The sequence below is a fragment of the Macaca nemestrina genome, assembly GCF_043159975.1.
Source record: "Macaca nemestrina isolate mMacNem1 chromosome 4 unlocalized genomic scaffold, mMacNem.hap1 SUPER_4_unloc_4, whole genome shotgun sequence".
In the NCBI taxonomy this organism is placed as follows: Eukaryota; Metazoa; Chordata; class Mammalia; order Primates; family Cercopithecidae; genus Macaca; species Macaca nemestrina.
Genome location: NW_027257558.1, coordinates 247442 through 266907, shown reverse-complemented (window position 1 = coordinate 266907; position 19466 = coordinate 247442). Strand labels below are relative to the sequence as shown.

The window sequence follows — 19466 nt, the reverse complement described above, 5'->3', positions numbered from 1 at the left end:
GACATTCATAGCAACACTATGAAAAAGAAACACGACTGTTCTGACCTGGAAAAGTGAAATTTAAAACATTAAATATCCAGGTTCTAACTAAGAGGCAGACGGACCGGGCGCGGTGGCTCACGCCTGTAATCCCAACCCCTTGGAAGGCCGAGGTGAGTGGATCACTTGAGGTCAGGAGTTCGAGACCAGCCTGGCCAACATGGTGAAACCCCATCTCTACTAAAAATGCAAAAATTACCCGGATGTGATGGTGGGCACCTGTAATCCCAGCTACTTAGGAGGCTGAGGCAGGAGAATCGCTTGAACCCGGGAGGTAGAGGTTGCAGTGAGCCGAGATCACACCACCGCACTCCAGCCTGAGCAACTCCTTCTCAAAAAAAGTAAAATAAAATAAAATAAAATAAAATAAAATAAAATAAAAGGCAGACAAAGAAAAGGAGATTTCCTCTGATCTTAAAAACAGAAGTATTTGATTCACAGCCTGGATAATTGAAGATCTGCATAGAAATCACCTAGGGCCTCGCCCTCCCTCACAACAGACTGGGATAGAGGGAAGGAGGGCAGGAGGTGGACCCCTTGTCCACGAGAGGCTCCTCCCGCCCCATCCCCTTCCGCAGGAGGGCAGGCCCGTTCTCCCCAGGTAAGACCCCGGCATCTCTACAGGGACACCCACCTCCCTTCCCTGCAATCCACTCCAGCTGCTCACGGCCAGTCAAGGGGGGCGCTCTTCAGAGAGGAGCAAACGGTTTCGGGGAGAGCCTGAACTCCGACGTCCCAGGTGTGGCTTGCCAGGGAGCACAGAGGAAGGATGCAGGTTCTGAGAAGGAGGAGGCGCAGGAGAACGAGAGAGAAAAGAGAGACAAGAGAGGCAGACCGCCCAGCGGCGGGCTGAGCACAGGACCTGGCTGAGGCCTCCTGGGGAGGGGCAGAGGCAAACATGCTGCTGATTCTAGGCTACTCGGGAAGTTACAAGCTCCGAAGGGGCTGCAAGGCAGGACTCGCTGAGGAGCAGTCATGTGGATGCCCCGCCTCTCACACGGTACACACTGACAACATGCAACTCACAAACAACACAACACGCATGTACAATGCGCGTATACAACACTGACAACACACAATGCACACAAACACACACAACCTATACAACACATACCCAATACATGCAACTCACAACACAACATGTACGTACAACACACTCTTACATACATACAGCACACGTAACTCACATACAACACAACACGCACGTACAATGCACTCATACAGGACACACAACACACAACTCACAAACAATATGCACATGCAACACACTCATACAACACACAACACTCATACAACACAACACACACAACTCACAACACAACATGCACACACAACACTCACACAACATAGACACAATACATGCAACTCACCACATACACATACAATACACTCATACAGCTCACGTACAACACATGCAACTCACGTTCAACACAACATGCACCTACAACACACGCAACTCAATGCAACATTCACGTACTCACAACACAACATACACATACAATACACTCATACAACACATACAAGAAATGGAACTCACGCACAACACAACATGCACGTACAACACACTCACACAACATATAACACATACAACATACACAATACATACAACTCAACACAAATACATGTACAATGCACTCACAACACACAACACTTACACAACACACAACACATGCAACTCACAAACACACATACAACACACTCATACAACACACAACACTCACACAACATACACACAATACATGCAACTCATATACAACATACACATATGCACAACACACAACATTCATACAACACACAACACTCATAAAACATACAAAAAATACAACTCACAAATACACGTACAACACACTCGTACAACACACAACACTCAAATATACAATAAATGCAACTCAACACAATATGCACATACAACACACATACAACCCATGCAACTCAAACACAACACAACACACTCATACAACGCATTCATACAACACACACTGTACACATTCTAAGTATGAAATAGAAAACAGCACACGCATGGTTTCTAAAGTATGATGAAAGTTTTCTCGAGAAGGTCATCCAACATCCAAACTGGCGCCATGTCCTCATTTTCAGCTGCTGTTCAGATTCAAGCATTTTTATCATCTGCTCTATGAATTATAATAATATAGCATAAACCCATTTTTCATTTTACACCCACTTTGGTGTGGGGTGCTCCAAAACAGGGGCCAGGAGCCTCAGAGTCGTCCCTCAGAACAAAACACAACCCACACTCAGAGGCCAGAAAGGGAACTCGGGGGGCGACACACATTCTCTCATCTGCAGAGCTCTGCTTCGATTACTTCACACGTAACCAGGGCTGGAACGGGGTTGCTGAGGGTACAGACACGGCAAACTGAGAAGAAACTGGCAGGTGGAGAAAGATCGGCCAAAAGCCAAGGAAAAATGCTGAACATTTTCCACAAATAGTTCACACGACAGATGATACTCGGGCTACTGAAAGTTTATTGAGAGGGGTCTTGCTCCAAAGAAAAAGTTCTCTCCCAAGGTTATCGAAGATTCACAGCAGACATCTGCCCCCAACACACCCTCTGCCGAGGGCCTATGAGTCAAAAAGAAGGTAAGACAGAAGTAAGGGTGCAGGGGAAGGAGAGCCGGAGGGGACCGAGAACTCGGAACCAAGTGAAGTGATGGGCGGACACTGAATGCCTGACTCCAGGGTTATCACCTCGGAAAACAAGTCTGTTTAAGTCCGTAGTAACAGTGTTAGTGCTTTCACTGAACCTGCACTCAACACTGGAGAACCTCCCTGTGTTATGAAGACGATCTGAAAAATAACATTAATTCACAAGGTAGGGTGACGATTCAGCCACAGAAAATAAAACTGATATAATCCACTGCAAGTCACACTGTGTCTTTCTTTAAGACTGGTTTATGATGCAGAAAAGAGGCAGCTTGAGATCTAAAATACTGAAACTGGCAGACACCTTGTTTCCCTGAATTCTCACAACCGTGGCACCAGCTAGGGTAAGACAGAGTGGCTTTCAGAGCTTCCAGAACAGCAGAACAGATCAATCATAAATGTGCAAAGGTGATCTGAAGACAGAATTAATATTCCACGTTTTGGCTTAAACTAGTCATGTAATTTCCAATAAGTGGGAAACATCCACACCAATTTTTATAAGAAAGTTCAATGTGAACACATAGTACAGAACACTATCTTTGTTTTGGAATTTATTTACTTAATATGACAATTTCAATTGTCTTTAGGGATTCCTGATATTGAATGCTCATCTTTATTAATGATGAGCTACCCATTTTCTGACTGAGGAAATGGAAAGTTGTCACTGCCTAACAGCAATACTCAACACAGCCTGTATGAAAGGGAAAGCTATACCCGTGTGCACACACATGCATACACATGCATACACATACCTACACATGTACACGCACACACATACACGTGTATGCACTGCGCGCACATGTACACGTGTGTGCATACATACATATACATGCACACATACGCACATGCATGCATACACACGCATATACGCACACACATATACACGTGTACACATGTACACACATTGATGCATATACACGTGCACATGGACACGCATACACGCACATACACACGCATACACACGTGCACACACATGCATGTGTACATGCATACGTAAGTATCATCTCAGGTATGTGGATTCAAAATTCTGATGCAAACAAGAATAATCACAAAACAAGGTAGGGTGTCAACAAGTGAGAATTGAGATGGATGTCCTGGAATGTTCCAGAGAGGATATGAGGGAGGTCTGCACATCACATGAACATCTTACCCATTTTAAACGTGACCATTCCTGCCACCATCAGCCTCGATTAAGATGATTTCATTTACATAAGGAACAGAAAATATAATACTTGTTCTAATGAGGTTCTATAATCATTAGATTATTTTCATAATTATAAGTAATCACTAAATAACTTCCTTTCAAGGGTCTAAAAATAAAAATAAGATAACAAAGTCACAGTCCTGACAGTTTTATCATGCAAATCACAGCTGTGAAAATAAAGCATGGTTTTGAGACTATGCCCTCCTCAAATACCCTTCATGGAATTTTGTACCAGTAATGGCTGGTAATTAATTGTTATACCAGGTGGAAAAGTATATCATTTGGGGTATACGAAGTAACCATGTAAAGAGAAATGACCATACACACCTGAAACCAGGTCTCATTTCACAACTGTTTCCTACTTTAGATTTGCTTAATTTACTTCATGAGGTGCCTTGAGGAGAGAAAGCAGAGCTGGGATCCGCCCCGAGGCTGCTTCGGGAAGAGCTGGGTGGGCACCAAGACCCTCAGACCGAGGGCCGAGCTGCGTGGCTATGACCCCATCACTGTGGCTCCCCAAGTGTGTGTCCTTATGTGTCACGCAAACCTCTGCCACACAGGTGACACACGCCACACACCTGACATAGGCTCAGCACACAGGGAGCGATCAGTAAGTGGTGACTAGAGAGAAGCGACGGCCTTCAGCGTGGACGGAGAAAACAGGTCACAGACTCACAGAGGAAACGCCGCAGATCCACAGACGGAGAAAACACCACAGACTCATGGACGGAGGAAACAGACCACAGACCCACAGAGGGAAGAAAAGCGCCACAGACGCACGGAGGGGGGAAAAGCGCCACAGACGCACACATGGAGAAAACGCCACAGACGCACGGACGAAAGAAACGCCACTGACGCACGGACGGAAGAAATGTCACAGACGCATGGACGGAGGAAACGGCACTGACGCACGGACGGAAGAAACGCGCCACAGAGGCACGCATGGAGAAAACAGGCCAGAGACGCACAAAGGGAGGAAACACCACAGACGCACGAAGGGAGGAAACGCGCCACTGACGCACGCATGGAGAAAACAGGCCGCAGACACACGAATGGAGGAAATGTGCCACTGCGGCACGCACGGAGAAAACAGGACACAGACGCACGAAGGGAGGAAACGCCACAGACCCATGAAGGGAGGAAACAAGGCAGAGAGAGAGCACACACCAGTGTGGAACATGGGACAGGAATGTCCCGGCCATGCACCGTCCACTCCCACTAGGGACTTCCCACCCCAGAGTGCTCAGGATGGCTGCGGAGCTCCTGCCACCCACCCCAGAGGTGAAGCTGGGGAGCCAGAGATGAGTAGGTTCACGTCCATCAAATGCGGCTGCAATCCCTGTAGTAACTGGAGGTCATCATTAAACAGAACCGCACTTCACTTGGAATAAAAGCACTCTGCATAAAAGAACTAAAGATTGTCTGGAGACGGCTTAGAAACCATCACAATCATTCTTGTTAGTGACAGCGAAGCTTTAAGAGTGGTCACTTTTCCTGTAGAAACGTCACAGAGGTGATTCCTGGAACTCATTTAGAATATTTGTTTCCCAGAAACCACACAACTAAGAATTTAATAATGCCGTCTCTTGACCAGAAAGATTAAGATTTCTGATGAAACAAAACTCTGGCCAGCCTCCTGATTCTAGAAGATGCTATACAGAAAAGCTAACTCAAAGGGGTTGCATTTCTTTTGTCGTCCATGACACACATAAAAAAAATTTTAAATATACAAAAAAGGTAGGAATTGTACAGTGAGTACCCATGTATCTACCCCCTGGATCACCGATTAGATTTTAAATGTAAAGTTCTAAATGTTCCCAGCTAAGGAAATGTGCAGTGTAAGCCTCTACCTGGTTAGAACCAAGGGGAATGGAATGAGCTTTCCCTGGCCTTGCTGCTCAGCTGGGAGGGGCTGCCACAGTTCAGCCACCCCACCCCAGAGCACCCAGGATGGCTGTGGAGTTCCTGCCACCCACCCCAGAGGTGAGGCTGGATCCCCAATCGTGGTGTTAAGAGTGAGCCAGCCAGGTGCGGTGGCTCAAGCCTATAATTCCAGCACTTTGGGAGGCCGAGACGGGCGGATCACGAGGTCAAGAGATCGAGATCATCCTGGCTAACACGGTGAAACTCCGTCTCTACTAAAAAAAAAAATACAAAAAACTAGCCAGGTGAGGTGGCAGGTGCCTGTAGTCCCAGCTACTCAGGAGACTGAGGCAGGAGAATGTCGTAAACCCGGGAGGCAGAGCTTGCAGTGAGCTGAGATCTGTCCTCCGCACTCCAGCCTGGGTGACACAGCGAGACTCCGTCTCAAAAAACAAACAAACTAAAAAAAAAAAAAAGAGTGAGCCAGCCTTTAGAGGTCATGTGGTCTGTACTTGAATAGAAAATGTTCCAGGAAACCAAAGATTCCAATGCCTGCGATGAATTCCTAATCATTTGAAACCCAGGCTCCTCGTCTATATAAAGAGAACAATGCTCTCTCCTGGGAAAGCATTTCAGAAGGACGAAAAAGGATCCACATGAGAGCAGGTGAAAACTACAAGGCACCCTGCAATTATAAGATTTTTTCTATATTTTTGTTTCAAGGAATGTCAGCATTCTAAATATTTCACTTCATCCCACATCACCTTTCAGGAGCAAATCATAACGATTAAAACCATCAGCAGAATCCCTACCAGCTCAGTCGCCGCGTGCTTCTTCTCCCTGCATGAGAATTCTTGCATTGCAGAACGATGGGACCATCCAAGAATGGCTCCCTGCCATCATGTGCCCATACTCCTTCCCCAGGGAGCTATTCCTGTACTCATGGGGCATGGGAAACCTGTATAACGCCACCAGAAAGTCCTTGTTTGATTTACACACTTTCCAGAAGGGCTGATTTTATCCAGAATCCGAACTGTGTCAAACACTAAACCTAAGAAATCATCAAGAAACCAAGGAAATGGAAGGCCATATCCTGCCCTGGGTGCATGACTACTAGGGGAGAAATAGAAAGTGAGACATGAAAGGAAACTTTTAAGATATTCAGAACATCACTGGGTGATTCCAGGAATCCATTACAGATCATTGCTGTTCCTAAAAACAGGAAAGAAATTCTAAAATTCCAACAGGCATGGTGAGTCCCTTACTTGCATGAAATCAAAATAATAATCCGTCGCCATCTTTAAAAGACAAAAGAAAAACTCTATTTCCTCTTCATATTAATTTGTGTACAAATAACTTAAGTGAGAAAATTTTAATGTCTGGACTGTGATATCAATAGCAAAATAACCCCAAGCTTCCCAATGAAAAGATATAGATGGGCTGAGTGGATTTAAAAGAAGAAAAACCAACTACATGCTGCCTACAAAAAACTCACTTCAGCCGTAAAGACACACATAGACTAAATGTGAAGGGATGGAAAAACATGTTCCACATTAATGGAACTCAAAAGTGAACAAGAGTAGCTATATTTATTTCAGACCAATCACAATTTAAGTCAAAAACTGTAAAAAGGAGACAAAAAGGTAATTATGTAATAAAGAGATCAATATAGCAAGAGGATATAAAAATTACGAGTATATGTGCACCCAACAACAAAGCATCCAGATATATAAAGCAAATATTAGTAGATCTAAATAGAGAGAGAGGTCGGGCAAGGTGCCTCACACCTGTAATTCCAGCACTTTGCGGGGTGGAGGCAGGTGGATCACCTGAGGTCAGGAGTTCAAGACCAGCCTGGCCAACATGGTGAAACCCTGTCTCTACTAATACAAAAAATTAGCCCAGCATGGTGGCACATGCCTGTAATCCCAGCTACTCGGGAGGCTGAGGCAGGAGAATCACTTGAACTCAGGAGGTGGAGGTTGCAATGAGTTGAGATTTCACCCCTGCACTCCAGCCTAGGCAACAAGAGCAAAACTTCGTCTCAAATATATATATACGTATATGTATATATATATATATATATATATATATACACACACACACACACACACACATATATATATACACACACGTACATATATATATATATATATATATATATATATATATAGAGAGAGAGAGAGAGAGAGAGAGAGAGACCAACACAACAATAGTAGGGGCTTCAGAACCCCACTGTCAGCACTGGAGATCATCTAGACCAAAAATAACAACAAATTATCAAGTTGAAAGTACAGTGTAGACCAAATGGACCTAACAGACATTTACAGAACATTTCATCCAACAGATACAGAATGCACATTCTTCTCATCGGCACATGGAACATTTTCTAGAATCAACCACACGCTAGGCTACAAAAGAAGTCTCAATACATTTTTTAAAAATTGAAATAACGTCTAGGATATTCTCAGACTGTAACAGAATAAAGCTATAAATCAACAACAAGGAACAGATACTTCTCAAAAGAAGACATTTATGCAGCCAATAGACACATGAAAAAATGCTCATAATCACTCGCCATCAGAGAAATGCAAATCAAAACCACAATGAGATACCACCTCAAACCAATTAGAATGGCGATCATTAAAAAGTCAGGAAACAACAGGTGCTCGAGAGGATGTGGAGAAATAGGAACACTTTTACACTGTTGGTGGGACTGTAAACTAGTTCAACCATTGTGGAAAACAGTGTGGCCATTCCTCAAGGATCTAGAACTAGAAATACCATTTGACCCAGCAATCCCATTACTGGGTATATACCCAAAGGATTATAAATCATGCTGCTATAAAGACACATGCACACGTATGTTTATTGCGGCACTATTCACAATAGCAAAGACTTGGAACCAACCCAAATGTCCATCAATGACAGACTGGATTAAGAAAATGTGGCACATATACACCATGGCATACTATGCAGCCATAAAAAAGGATGAGTTCATGTCCTTTGTAGGGACATGGATGCAGCTGGAAACCATCATTCTTAGCAAACTATCGCAAGGACAGAAAACCAAACACCACATGTTCTCACTCATAGGTGGGAAATGAACAGTGAGATCACTTGGACACAGGAAGGGGAACATCACACACCGGGGCCTGTTGTGGGGTGAGGGGAGGGGGGAAGGATAGCACTATGAGATACACCTAATGTAAACGACAAGTTAATGGGTGCAGCACACCAACTTGGCACATGCATACATATGTAACAAACCTGCACATTGTGGACATGTACCCTAGAACATAAAGTTTAATAAACAAACAAACAAAAAACAAATCAACAACAAGCAGAACTTTCAAAACTGTATAAATACATAGAAATTAAACAATATGCCCTTGACTAGCCAATGGGTCAATGAAGAAATTAAGAAGGAAATTTAAAAATTTCTTGAAATAATTGAAAACAGAAACACGGCTGGGCGCGGTGGCTCAAGCCTGTAATCCCAGCACTTTGGGAGGCCGAGACGGGCGGATCACGAGGTCAGGAGATCGAGACCATCCTGGAGAACATGGTGAAACCCCGTCTCTACTAAAAAAAAAAAAATACAAAAAACTAGCTGGGCGAGGTGGCGGGTGCCTGTAGTCCCAGCTACTCGGGAGGGTGAGGCAGGAGAATGGCATGAACCCGGGAGGCAGAGCTTGCAGTGAGCTGAGATCTGGCCACTGCACTCCAGCTCGGGAGAGAGAGCGAGACTCCGTCTCAAAAAAAAAAAAAAAAAAAGAAAACAGAAACACAACATATCGAAGCCTATGGTATACAGCAAAAGCAGTATTAAGAGGAAAGGTTATAACAATAAACTCCTACATTTAAAAAACAGATTTAAAATAAACAACCTAACAATGAACTGCAATGAGCTAGAAAAACAACAACAAATCAAATCCAGTAGTGGTAGAAGAAAAGAAATAACAAAGATCGAAGAGGAAGTAAATAATATGGAAACTAACAAATATAAAAGATGAAGAAAAAAGTGTTGGTTTTTTGAAAAGATAAATACAATAGACAAACCATTAGCTACACTAAGGAAAAAAAAAGAAATCCCAAATAAATAAAATTAGAAACAGAAAAGGAGAATTACATTTGATACCACAGAAATACAAGGGATCATTAGAGACTATTTTTAACAACTGTATGTCAACGGATTGGAAAACCTAGAGGAAATGGATAAATTCCTGGACATGTACAACCTACCAAGATGGAACCAAGAAGAAACGGAAATCTAAACAGACCAATAATGAGTAACATGTATGACTATGTTATAATAAAATGTCTCCCAACAAAGAAAACCCCAGAACTAGGTGGCTTCACAGCTGAATTCTACAAATTTTTATTTCAATTCTTCTCATGCTATTCCAAAAATATTGAAGAGGAAGAAATTCTGCCAAGTTCATTCTTCATGGCTAGCATTACCCTGATACCAAAATAAGACAAGGACACAATAAAAAGAGAAAACCATAGGTCAATACCCCTGATGAACACAGATGCAAAAATCCTCAACAAAATACTAACAAACTGAATCCAACAGTAAATCGAAAAGATTATACACCATGATCAAGTGGGATTTATCCCAGGATGCAAGGATTGCTCAACAAACACAAATCAATAAACACGCTACATCACATCAAGAGAATTAAGGACAAAAACCATATCATTTCGACAGATACAGAAAAAGCATTTGATAAAATTGAACGCTGCTTCATGATAAAAAGTCTCAACAAACTAGGCACTGAAGGAAACACACCTCAACACAATAAAGGCCATATGTGACAAACCCACGGCTAACATAATGGTGAATGGGGAAATACTAAGAGTTTTTCTCTGACACCTGTAACAAGACAAGGACGCCCACTTGTGCCACTCCTATCCAACACAGCACTGAACGTCCTAGTCAAGGGCGGTTAGGCAAGAGAAAGAAATCAAGGGCACCCAGAGTGGAAAGGAGGAACTCTAATTGTCTGTTTTCAGACAATATGCTCTTATATATTAAAAAAAAAAATAAAAGACTCCAGCAAAAATCTCTTTGAACCGATAAACAAATTCAGTAAAGTTACAGAATACAAAATAAACATATAAAAATCAGTAGCATTTCTGTAGACTAACAATGAGCCAGTGGAAAAAGAAATCAAGAAAGCAATCCCATTTAGCTACAAAAATATAAAATAAAAATAAAAATACCTCGGAAGAAGTCTAACCAAGAGGGTTAAAGGTCTCTATGAGGAAAATGATATTCTACCTTCTGAAGGGAGAACAGTGGAATCTAGAGACAGGAAAGGGCGGCGGGAAGGCAGAAAGGGAGAGGTTGGTTAATGGATACAAAATTACATCTAGATAGTAAAAATGAGGTTTAGTATGCTATAGCCTTGTAGGGTGACTGTAGTTTATAATTTATTGTATATTTTCAAGCAGCTAGAAGAGAGGATTTTAAATATTCCCAGTATTAAGAAATGATAAATGTTTGAGAAGGCGGACATGCTAATTACCCTGATTTGCTAATTACACATGATAAACGTGTATTGAAATATCACACTGTATCCCATGGATATGTACCATAATGTGTCCATTAAAAATAATAATTGTAAAAAACCCAAGGGCCATTTCTCATTTGTCCTATGTCAATGTTGTGGTCCACTGGTGGAGACCTAGCCATTTGCAAGTAAGACTATAGTCACTTGAGCTGAAAGCAAATGAATCGTCACAAAAACTACCACTGGCACCAAGTCTTCTTTCCAGAATTTCCTGGCCACAGCACTGCCACAGTCACTGTGGGCAGGAAAGACACACTAGCAACCAAGTTTCAACCCCAGCACAGTTGATGCTTTTATTTCTCTGGTTTGGAATAAGTGTGTGTTCATAACTTACATTTACTCCAACTGTCCCCTTGCTTAAATAGCTCCTAAGGATGACTTCCTGTTACTAAATTCCAACAGCTTCTGAGCACCCATTATATTCTCCAAAGTAAATAAAAAGAGAAAATGTGTTGAAAGCCTGATAATATTCACTGAAGAATCCATCATGATGTACCGCTTGAAATGGCCACTCCACCTTGTTCCTTTACATGACTTTTAAAGTAGCCCCAGTTATTACACATAATTGAAGCCATAATTTCTGCAATACCATTAGGTCCACAAAGGGTGGGGCCAGGAGACTTCAAAGTCTGTCTCTGAATTTTTTTGTAAAAAAAGGAAAGCTTATGAGAGTAGGTAACGAAAATAAATATTCACGCAACTCGGAACAGGTGATGGTGACACATAAAGCTCCAGCCTGGCACAGGTGTCCAGCCAGTGAGGGTGGGGACACAGACTCATATGGTTCCCACAATCCCCCAGAAGTGCCACAGACAGGTGGGTGGCCTGAGGCAGAACTAGGCTCCGAATTCCAGGAGCTGTCTGGCTCATGTGCACCCCATGTGGTCCACAGTGCACGAGGATGCCCAACGTCAGCTGTCCCGGTGCAGAGCACAAGAATGCCCCATGGCATGAGCCCCCGCTGCACAGCATAGCCCGAAGGTGCCAGCCCAGCCTCCTACACACACTGGCCACCAAGGCACTGCCCTCCAGGAAGGAGGACCCCAGAGGTCGTGGCAGGGTGAGGTTCTGCTCTTCATCATCCCCGAGCAGAGGGGAAAGTCCCAGCAGACATTTGGGGAGCCTCTACAGGTGGCTCTGGGACTCTGAGTGGAGGCTCAAAGATGTCCCCAGATACACCAGACTCAAACCTAAAACAGGCCATTCTTCCAGATATGCCCAGACTGGAACCTATATAGGCCATCCTTCCTAGCTTTCCTCTGGAAAAGCAGGCTTAAAAGAGTATGAACTAAAAGGGACCACCAGGAAGAGGGAAGTCCTATCTTTAAAAAAAAGATTTTTTAAAAAAAGAGGCATTGAGGCTCTGACCCATCTGATCACAGAGTACGTGCTCGGCAGCATCTGTCAGAGCAGAGCAAGTACACACATGCTCTCCATACCCTGTGCTACCGGTCCCCGTGCTCCCCGCACCCATGTCCCCTGCACCCGTGCTCCCCACACCTGTGCTCCGGGCACCCGTGCTCCCTGCACCCGTCCTCCCCACGCCCATGCTCCCCACACCTATCTGTGCTCCCCATGCCTATGTTCCCTGCACCCGTGCTCCCCGCACAGTGTTCCCTGCACCCATGTCTGCTCCTCGAGATCTCTTCCACTGATTTCCTCTGTACGTCCCTCTTGAGAGTCACTATCACCTCGAATCACCTGGTAAATGCAGGTAAAGAAAAAGTCTAGAGCAGCACATTGGAGGACAGAGTGGAAGTGGCTGTTTACCAAGCAGGGCTATGAGATGAGCGCATCTGATCCCCATTAATCCTGACGGTCAGTTGATTGGCCCTGTTCAACAGCTGGGGACACTGAGGTGTGGAGGGACGGGCTTGCTTACCCCGGACGATGCTGACAGTGGGGGCCCAGCCCGGTCCCACAGCCACCAGGAGGAGCTCCTGAGTGGGCATGCGCGGAGGTGCAGCCCAGAGAACGCCTGGGACCCTGGCACAGACTCCTCAGGAAGGAAACAGAGAAAGGTCCACAGAGACTCAAGCAGCACAGAAGAAGGTCACCCACAAGTTAAAAATAGATGTTTGTGCTTTATCGTCCCAGCGTGCTAAAAATCCAGCTCGCTCACACGCACAGCCTGAAGTGAGCCCGGCCTGCTTCAGCACTGGGCTAAGGGAGAGCCTCACATGTCCCTCTCCCGACAATAGCAGGCTCGGCAGCTATTCTTCAATGAACTTGACACCCTTCCACAAGGATTAAGCTTCACTCTGTCGACACTGGGTAAGTTTAATCCCGACACAGCTAACCGTGTCGATCTGCAGTGAACAAACAACTTACTTTGGATGATTCTGTCACTGACAAAGACCCCGAATCTCCCAGCAAAGCTTAGTGATACGACTTACCTTTCTGTTTTCATTTCAGGTACACTGGTCCATTAGGTCTAGTTTACCTGCTGATAATGTCTTGGAAAGACCACCAGGGGGCCCCACACCATTTTCAGCTTTATAGGGATGTGAATTTCCCTTTGATGACAAAGGTGATGAGGAAATAAAACAAGGATCCAAAACAGATGCCTGTGTGTTTCCTGGGAGTGATAAGGTCAGGGACTGCCGCTCTGTGTCAGGTGAGGGAGTAACAGAGAGAATGGCACCAACTCCTGAGACAGGACCTGATGCATGATGCAGCCACCGCCTGTGGCCATGGAAATTCCAGGGAATGCAGGCCCCAGTTGCATGATACAGCCGCTATCTGTGACCACAGAAATTCCAGGGAACGCAGACCCTCAGACACATGGTACGGCCACCATCTATGGCCAATTCTAGGGAATTCAGACCCTCAGTCACATGGTACAGCCACCATCTATGGCCATGGAAATTCCAGGGAACGCAGACCCTCAGTCAGATGGTACGGCCACCATCTATGGCCACGGAAATTCCAGGGAACGCAGACCCTCAGTCATGTTGTACAGCCACCATATATGGCCATGGAAATTCCAAGGAATGCAGACCCCAGTCCCATGGTGCAGCCACAGCCTGCAGCCACAGAAATTCTGGGGAACGCAGACCCCAGTCGCATGGTACAGCCACCACCTATGGCCATGAAAATTCCAGGGAACACAGACCCTCATTCACATGATACAGCCACCACCTATGGCCACGGAAATTCCAGGGAACATAGACACCAGTTGCATGGTGCAGACACCACCTGCAGCCACAGAAATTCTGGGGAACACAGACTCCAGTCGCACGGTGCAGCCACCACCTGTGGCCATGGGAATTCTGGGGAATGCAGGTCCCAGTCTCTAAAGTGTTATTTGTTTTATGACCTTCACTGCAGTGAATGTGGAAGAGTTTCTCCAGGTGCAGAGCTCAGTATCCAGAAGGGAAGTCGGCCCTAGGAATGCCTTCCTCCTCTTCAGAGCTCAGGGCCCAGGGCTGACGCCCTTGGGAGGGGTCCTTGTTCGGCAACTGTGCCTGTGGAGGGTTCCCCGACACTCACCATGCACCTCCTAGGAGCGGAGGCTACAACAGGGAGCCAGAGACCAAGCTCTGCTCAGACAACAGTGAGCTGTTGGCCTTCCACTCTAAGTTCAACAGGGAGCCAGAGAACAAGCTCTGCTCAGACAACAGTGAGCTGATGGCCCTCCACTCTAAGTTCCAACTGCACGGAGTGTGTATTCCATGAATGCTTGTTAAATGAATGATTCATATAAGGTCGTCTGTGCTGACCTTTGCTGGTCTGCTGACTGTGGGCTTCAGAGCATTGACCTCATTCCTGGAGCAGCCAGTTCTTCCCAGAGCGATGGCTGCTGGAGGACAAAGCCCAGGACTTCTGTCCTGCAGCAACGTGCTCAGGACCCTGCGCTGGGCACGCTGGGAGCCTCTCCAGCAGTAGATCCCCAGTCCTGACCTTGCAATACCAGTGAACCCCACGGGAGTCCCAAGTGCTCAAAATCAAGTAAATGTCCATTGAGATTTAACATATCAATTTTAGAAGAAAGGGCAGATTGCCGCCTCCCTCTTCAAGCTAGGGACCATAAATCGATCCACGGCCCTAACTGAGGCTCTGCCTTAAATCCTGCTAAAACTACCAGCCAAACACTCAAATTTACATTAGAGTTAAAGGAAAAAAAAAAAAAAAACTAAACCAAACACCTGTAAGAAATGGTCAAGTAACCTGTGATACATCAACCCAAAGATTAAACATTAAAACAATGAAGTAGCAAGATATTAAAAGAATATAAACTCTATGTACATCGTGGTTCAAGTTGCTAAAATTACACAGAGAGAAAGACTAGAATGGAAGGGGGATAGGTTTACAGATACATTTTTTAAAATTTTAAATATTACTTCTCTAACATATGATTTGACTAACCAGATAATTCAGCAAAAAAAAAAAAAAATCAATTATGCCTATAGATAAATATGTAAAGAATCCTTCTCTCTGATGCCAATGGAATTAGTTTGGGTCCGGCCTACAGTCTTCAATCTTTTAATTAAGACACAAAAACCATCTGTCAAGCTATTAGGAAAAAAAAAAAAAAAAGATTTCTAACCAGGAGCCCAGAAGAAAAGGACCCGCTATGTATCACAGCGTCTCTCCACGCCTCTCCACCCCAGACAGTGCTCCTTCTTTCCCCATTTTCATACCTACTGCACAAAACACTTAGTAAAGAACTATCTCAATTCATGAGTCGCACAGCACAAAGGTCCGATGTCGCTGCCAAACATACCCTGCAGCCCCAAAACGAAGCGGCAACCCCCAGTGAAGGAAGAATGAGAGGCTGCTGGTTGTCATTTTAAATCTCGCAACTCAATGTCTTTGCACTTTCCTGCTTTGTTGGTTTCAAGGGCTCATTAAAATTAACCCCCCTACTGGATATTGAAGAAAGAAAGCAGGATGGTTGTGCAGGCTCTGAAGAGGCAGAGCCCTCGTTCCGCGGCCACCGCTGTCTTTCTACCCACAGCAGACGGGTTGACCAATTAGTCTCCCTTAGAGGGGGCTGTTTATGATCATTGCGAACAAATGGGTGCAATTGCTTCTTTTGAGATGTAGCAAGTTCTGGGCCCTCAGCAGGAAAAAAAAAAAAAAAAAAAAAAAAAAAAGGCCACTGGCACAATAGTCATAACCTCTGCGTGACAAACACACAGAAGGAAAATTAAAGCCCTGGAGGCGGAGGCGTTTGGAAAGGGAAGGTGGAAGCAGGAAGGACGCCCACATAATAGAGTGGTCAGAAACCGACCACGTCACTAAAGGGCGCCTTAGATGGTCCAGAGGACAAAATGCCCCTCTTTCCAGGGTAAACACCCATTTGCCAAACAGCCAGTGACCGCAAGCAGGAGTTTGCTTTTTTTTTTTTTTAAGGCGTCGAGTAACAATGAGAAGAGCAAGAAATGAGCTTAATAATGGGACTAACAGGGCCCTGGGCTGGTGACTCAGCTGATGTGCACAGCATCAAAACCCAGGTCCCTCAATGCGCTCCCTCTGCAGTTCAGGCCAGCACTACAACTCACCCCAATCACTGCTTTAAAAAGCAGTTCTAAAAAAAGACATGGCCCATTTGAAAGCAGCTGGAGGAGGAAGACAGAGAGTGACTCGCAGAATCCAACCGCTTGTAGCTTCGGAACCATAACAAGAATATGAAACTAACCGGTCCAGTGTGAGGCAGAACAGAGACGCTGTCACCGCTCTCAGGAGGCTGAGCGGGAAGCCCATGGCTCAGGTCCAGAAACGCCCTAATGGTGCCTGGAGCAGCCCACAGGTCTGTGTCCTTCGTGTGGGTTCACCTTCCTAGTTTCCTGGGTAAATTCAATGTACAACATTTATTCGCCAAGAAAAGAACATTCAAAGCAAACTACTGTCATAACTCTGAAGGACTCTTAACACTCCAGTCCACACGTTCAAAAGCCCACAAATATCAGTGCTGCCACTGTGCAGGCAACAATGTTTTTGATGCATCATGCACGTAACCAGTAACGATGTTTTCATGTTTTCCGTAGCCATCCATTCAGGATACTTAAATATCTGTGACGACTTGACACTTAGTTACCTGTGACTTTCAGATAGATTTAACAAGGCTACCTGACGGAGAAGGTCTCACCCTCCTGATCCCGGGCACAGGCGCCCCTACGTGCACCCGGGGCCTCTGGAGCGCACTCTCCATCACCTCCCGCTCTTCAATGTTAAATGTCTTCCCGGGACGCCCGCGTCGTGGGCCCAGGCTCGGGCCCTTCCTGGAGAGCCGCTTCCACATTGCAGGGCAGGGGAAGCCCAGAGCCCGCGCCGCGGCGCCGATGACGTCCCGGAGTCCCAGCTTTCTGGTCCTTCCGGTCCGCGGAGGCTGGCGGGGAGGTCCTGGGACCCATTTTACTTTTCAGTTTTGTCACGAGCCAGAAGGCGACAGCACATCCGAGCACAAGAAACCCTTTTTGTAAATCTTCCAGCGGAAACGCGAGGGGCTGCCGGACCGCCTCGGAGACGCCAGGCGGGAACCCAGAGCACCCCCGCCGCGTCCTGCATTGCAGCAGCCGGGACCCCGCCCACACCGCGCCGGGCAAGAGGCGACAGGAGGCGTGCGGGGACACGGCCGTTTCTTTCTCGACATGCTGGGTGGTGGTGTGGAGCGGAGTTGGGGGGCGGGGGGCCACTTAGGAAGTGATCGCGCTGTACCCTCGCTTCGGAGGGGAAGCCCGGCCCCGTCCTACAGCTCAGAGGCAGAACGACCCCCGAGGGCGCTCCAGGCGACTCCCTCTGCCAGGCTCAATTTAAAACATAAACCGGAGGGGATGGAAAGCTCACTATCTTTCGGATGGAGGTTCCTACCGCCATGTCCCTTCCCCTCCTCCGCCCCACCCGGCAAGGACCCCGGGGCTGCCTTGACGGCTCACGCTGCCCCGCAGGTACCCCTGCCCTGCCGCTCCCGGGCACCGGCTTCGACCCAGTTCTCCCGATCGCTTCCCCGCTCTTCTCCCTGGTTCTTCTCATCGCTTCCCCCATCTTTCCCCGGGTCCTCCCATCGCTCCCCCCCTCTTCTGCCCTGTCCCCCCATCCCCTTCGCCCTGTTCTCCCTCTCTCCGTCCGTCCCGACCTCGCCACCTGGAGGGGGGCGCGCACCTTGAGCATCCCCGCCGCCGGTCAACACGCCGATGGCCTTGCCGGCCCCGGAGAGGTGCTCCGGGAACTTCCGCAAGGAGCCCTTGGGGTCCCGGGAGTCGTCCGCCTCCATGGCGAGGAGGCCGAGGGGAATCGCTAGTCCGGGTGCGCGGCAGGCAATGGGGACCCTGCCCGAGCGCGCCGGACTCGGAACTGCTGCCCCGCCCGCGCCCCCGCCCGGCGCCAGCGCCAATGGGCGGTGACGGGCGGGGCCCAAGCTCACAGGAGGGCCTGCCGGGGCGGGGGCGCGGCTAGGGGCAGGAGCAGGGAAAGGGGCAGGGAAACGGGCAGGGAAAGGGCAGGGGCTGGCGGGGAGGGGGCGGGTGTGGGCAGGAGCACCTAGGCGGGGGTCGTCGTAGGTTGGGGCCGCGCTAGCGGTGGGGGATGTCGCAGATGCGGGGGTACCTCCACAGGTGGGCGGGGTCCCTGCGGGTGGGGCCGCGTTGCTGGTGCGCGAGCCTCGCGGGTGGGTTGGAGGACTCTGGTTGGGGGCTTTAGAGATGCCTGGAGCGCCACAGGTTGGGGCAGGGGCAGCGTCCGGGGGAGGGGAAAACGCATGGGGGCGGTGTCACTACGTTTGCTGGGCTCGCCATGGCGGGACGGAATAGAACGCGGGGAGCATCTCCCGGGGGGGCAAGTGAGACCGTGAATGGGCGCGAACGGCGGGGCGGGTGGAAACCCCGCACCTGCTGGGAGCGCCGATGGCGGGGCGGGATGGAATTGGGGCGCGGAGACCCTACCTGGACGCGGAGGCTCGCGGCGGGCCCGGTCGCTCCGGCTGTTGTCAGCGCCGAGCCCGGCCGCTCGCACAGCTTGTAGTTGCCCGCAGGATTCCTCTGGGGGCTGCGCTGGGAGCCCCGGCGCCTGGCTTCCTCGACCCCCGCCCCCAAGTTTTCTCTGCAGCCTGAGGTCGGGAAGGACGCACGGAGAGTGGATCATTCAGGTGGCGAGAAAAGCTGAGCGCGGCAGG

The 19466-nt window shown here is 47.4% G+C and overlaps 1 protein-coding gene across 1 annotated transcript in view; it reads right to left on the bottom strand.

Annotated features, from left to right (window-relative positions):
- The window catches only part of LOC139361048 (uncharacterized), a 128175-nt gene extending 109121 nt beyond the window's left edge, over positions 1-19054 (bottom strand). The window contains exons 1-2 of the mRNA XM_071089529.1: positions 18902-19054; positions 18458-18747 (exon numbers count right to left, since the gene is read on the bottom strand). Of these exons, the coding sequence (XP_070945630.1) occupies positions 18458-18747; positions 18902-19054 (443 nt within the window). The remainder of the gene's footprint in view (positions 1-18457; positions 18748-18901) is intronic.
- Between the last annotated feature and the right edge of the window lie 412 nt (positions 19055-19466).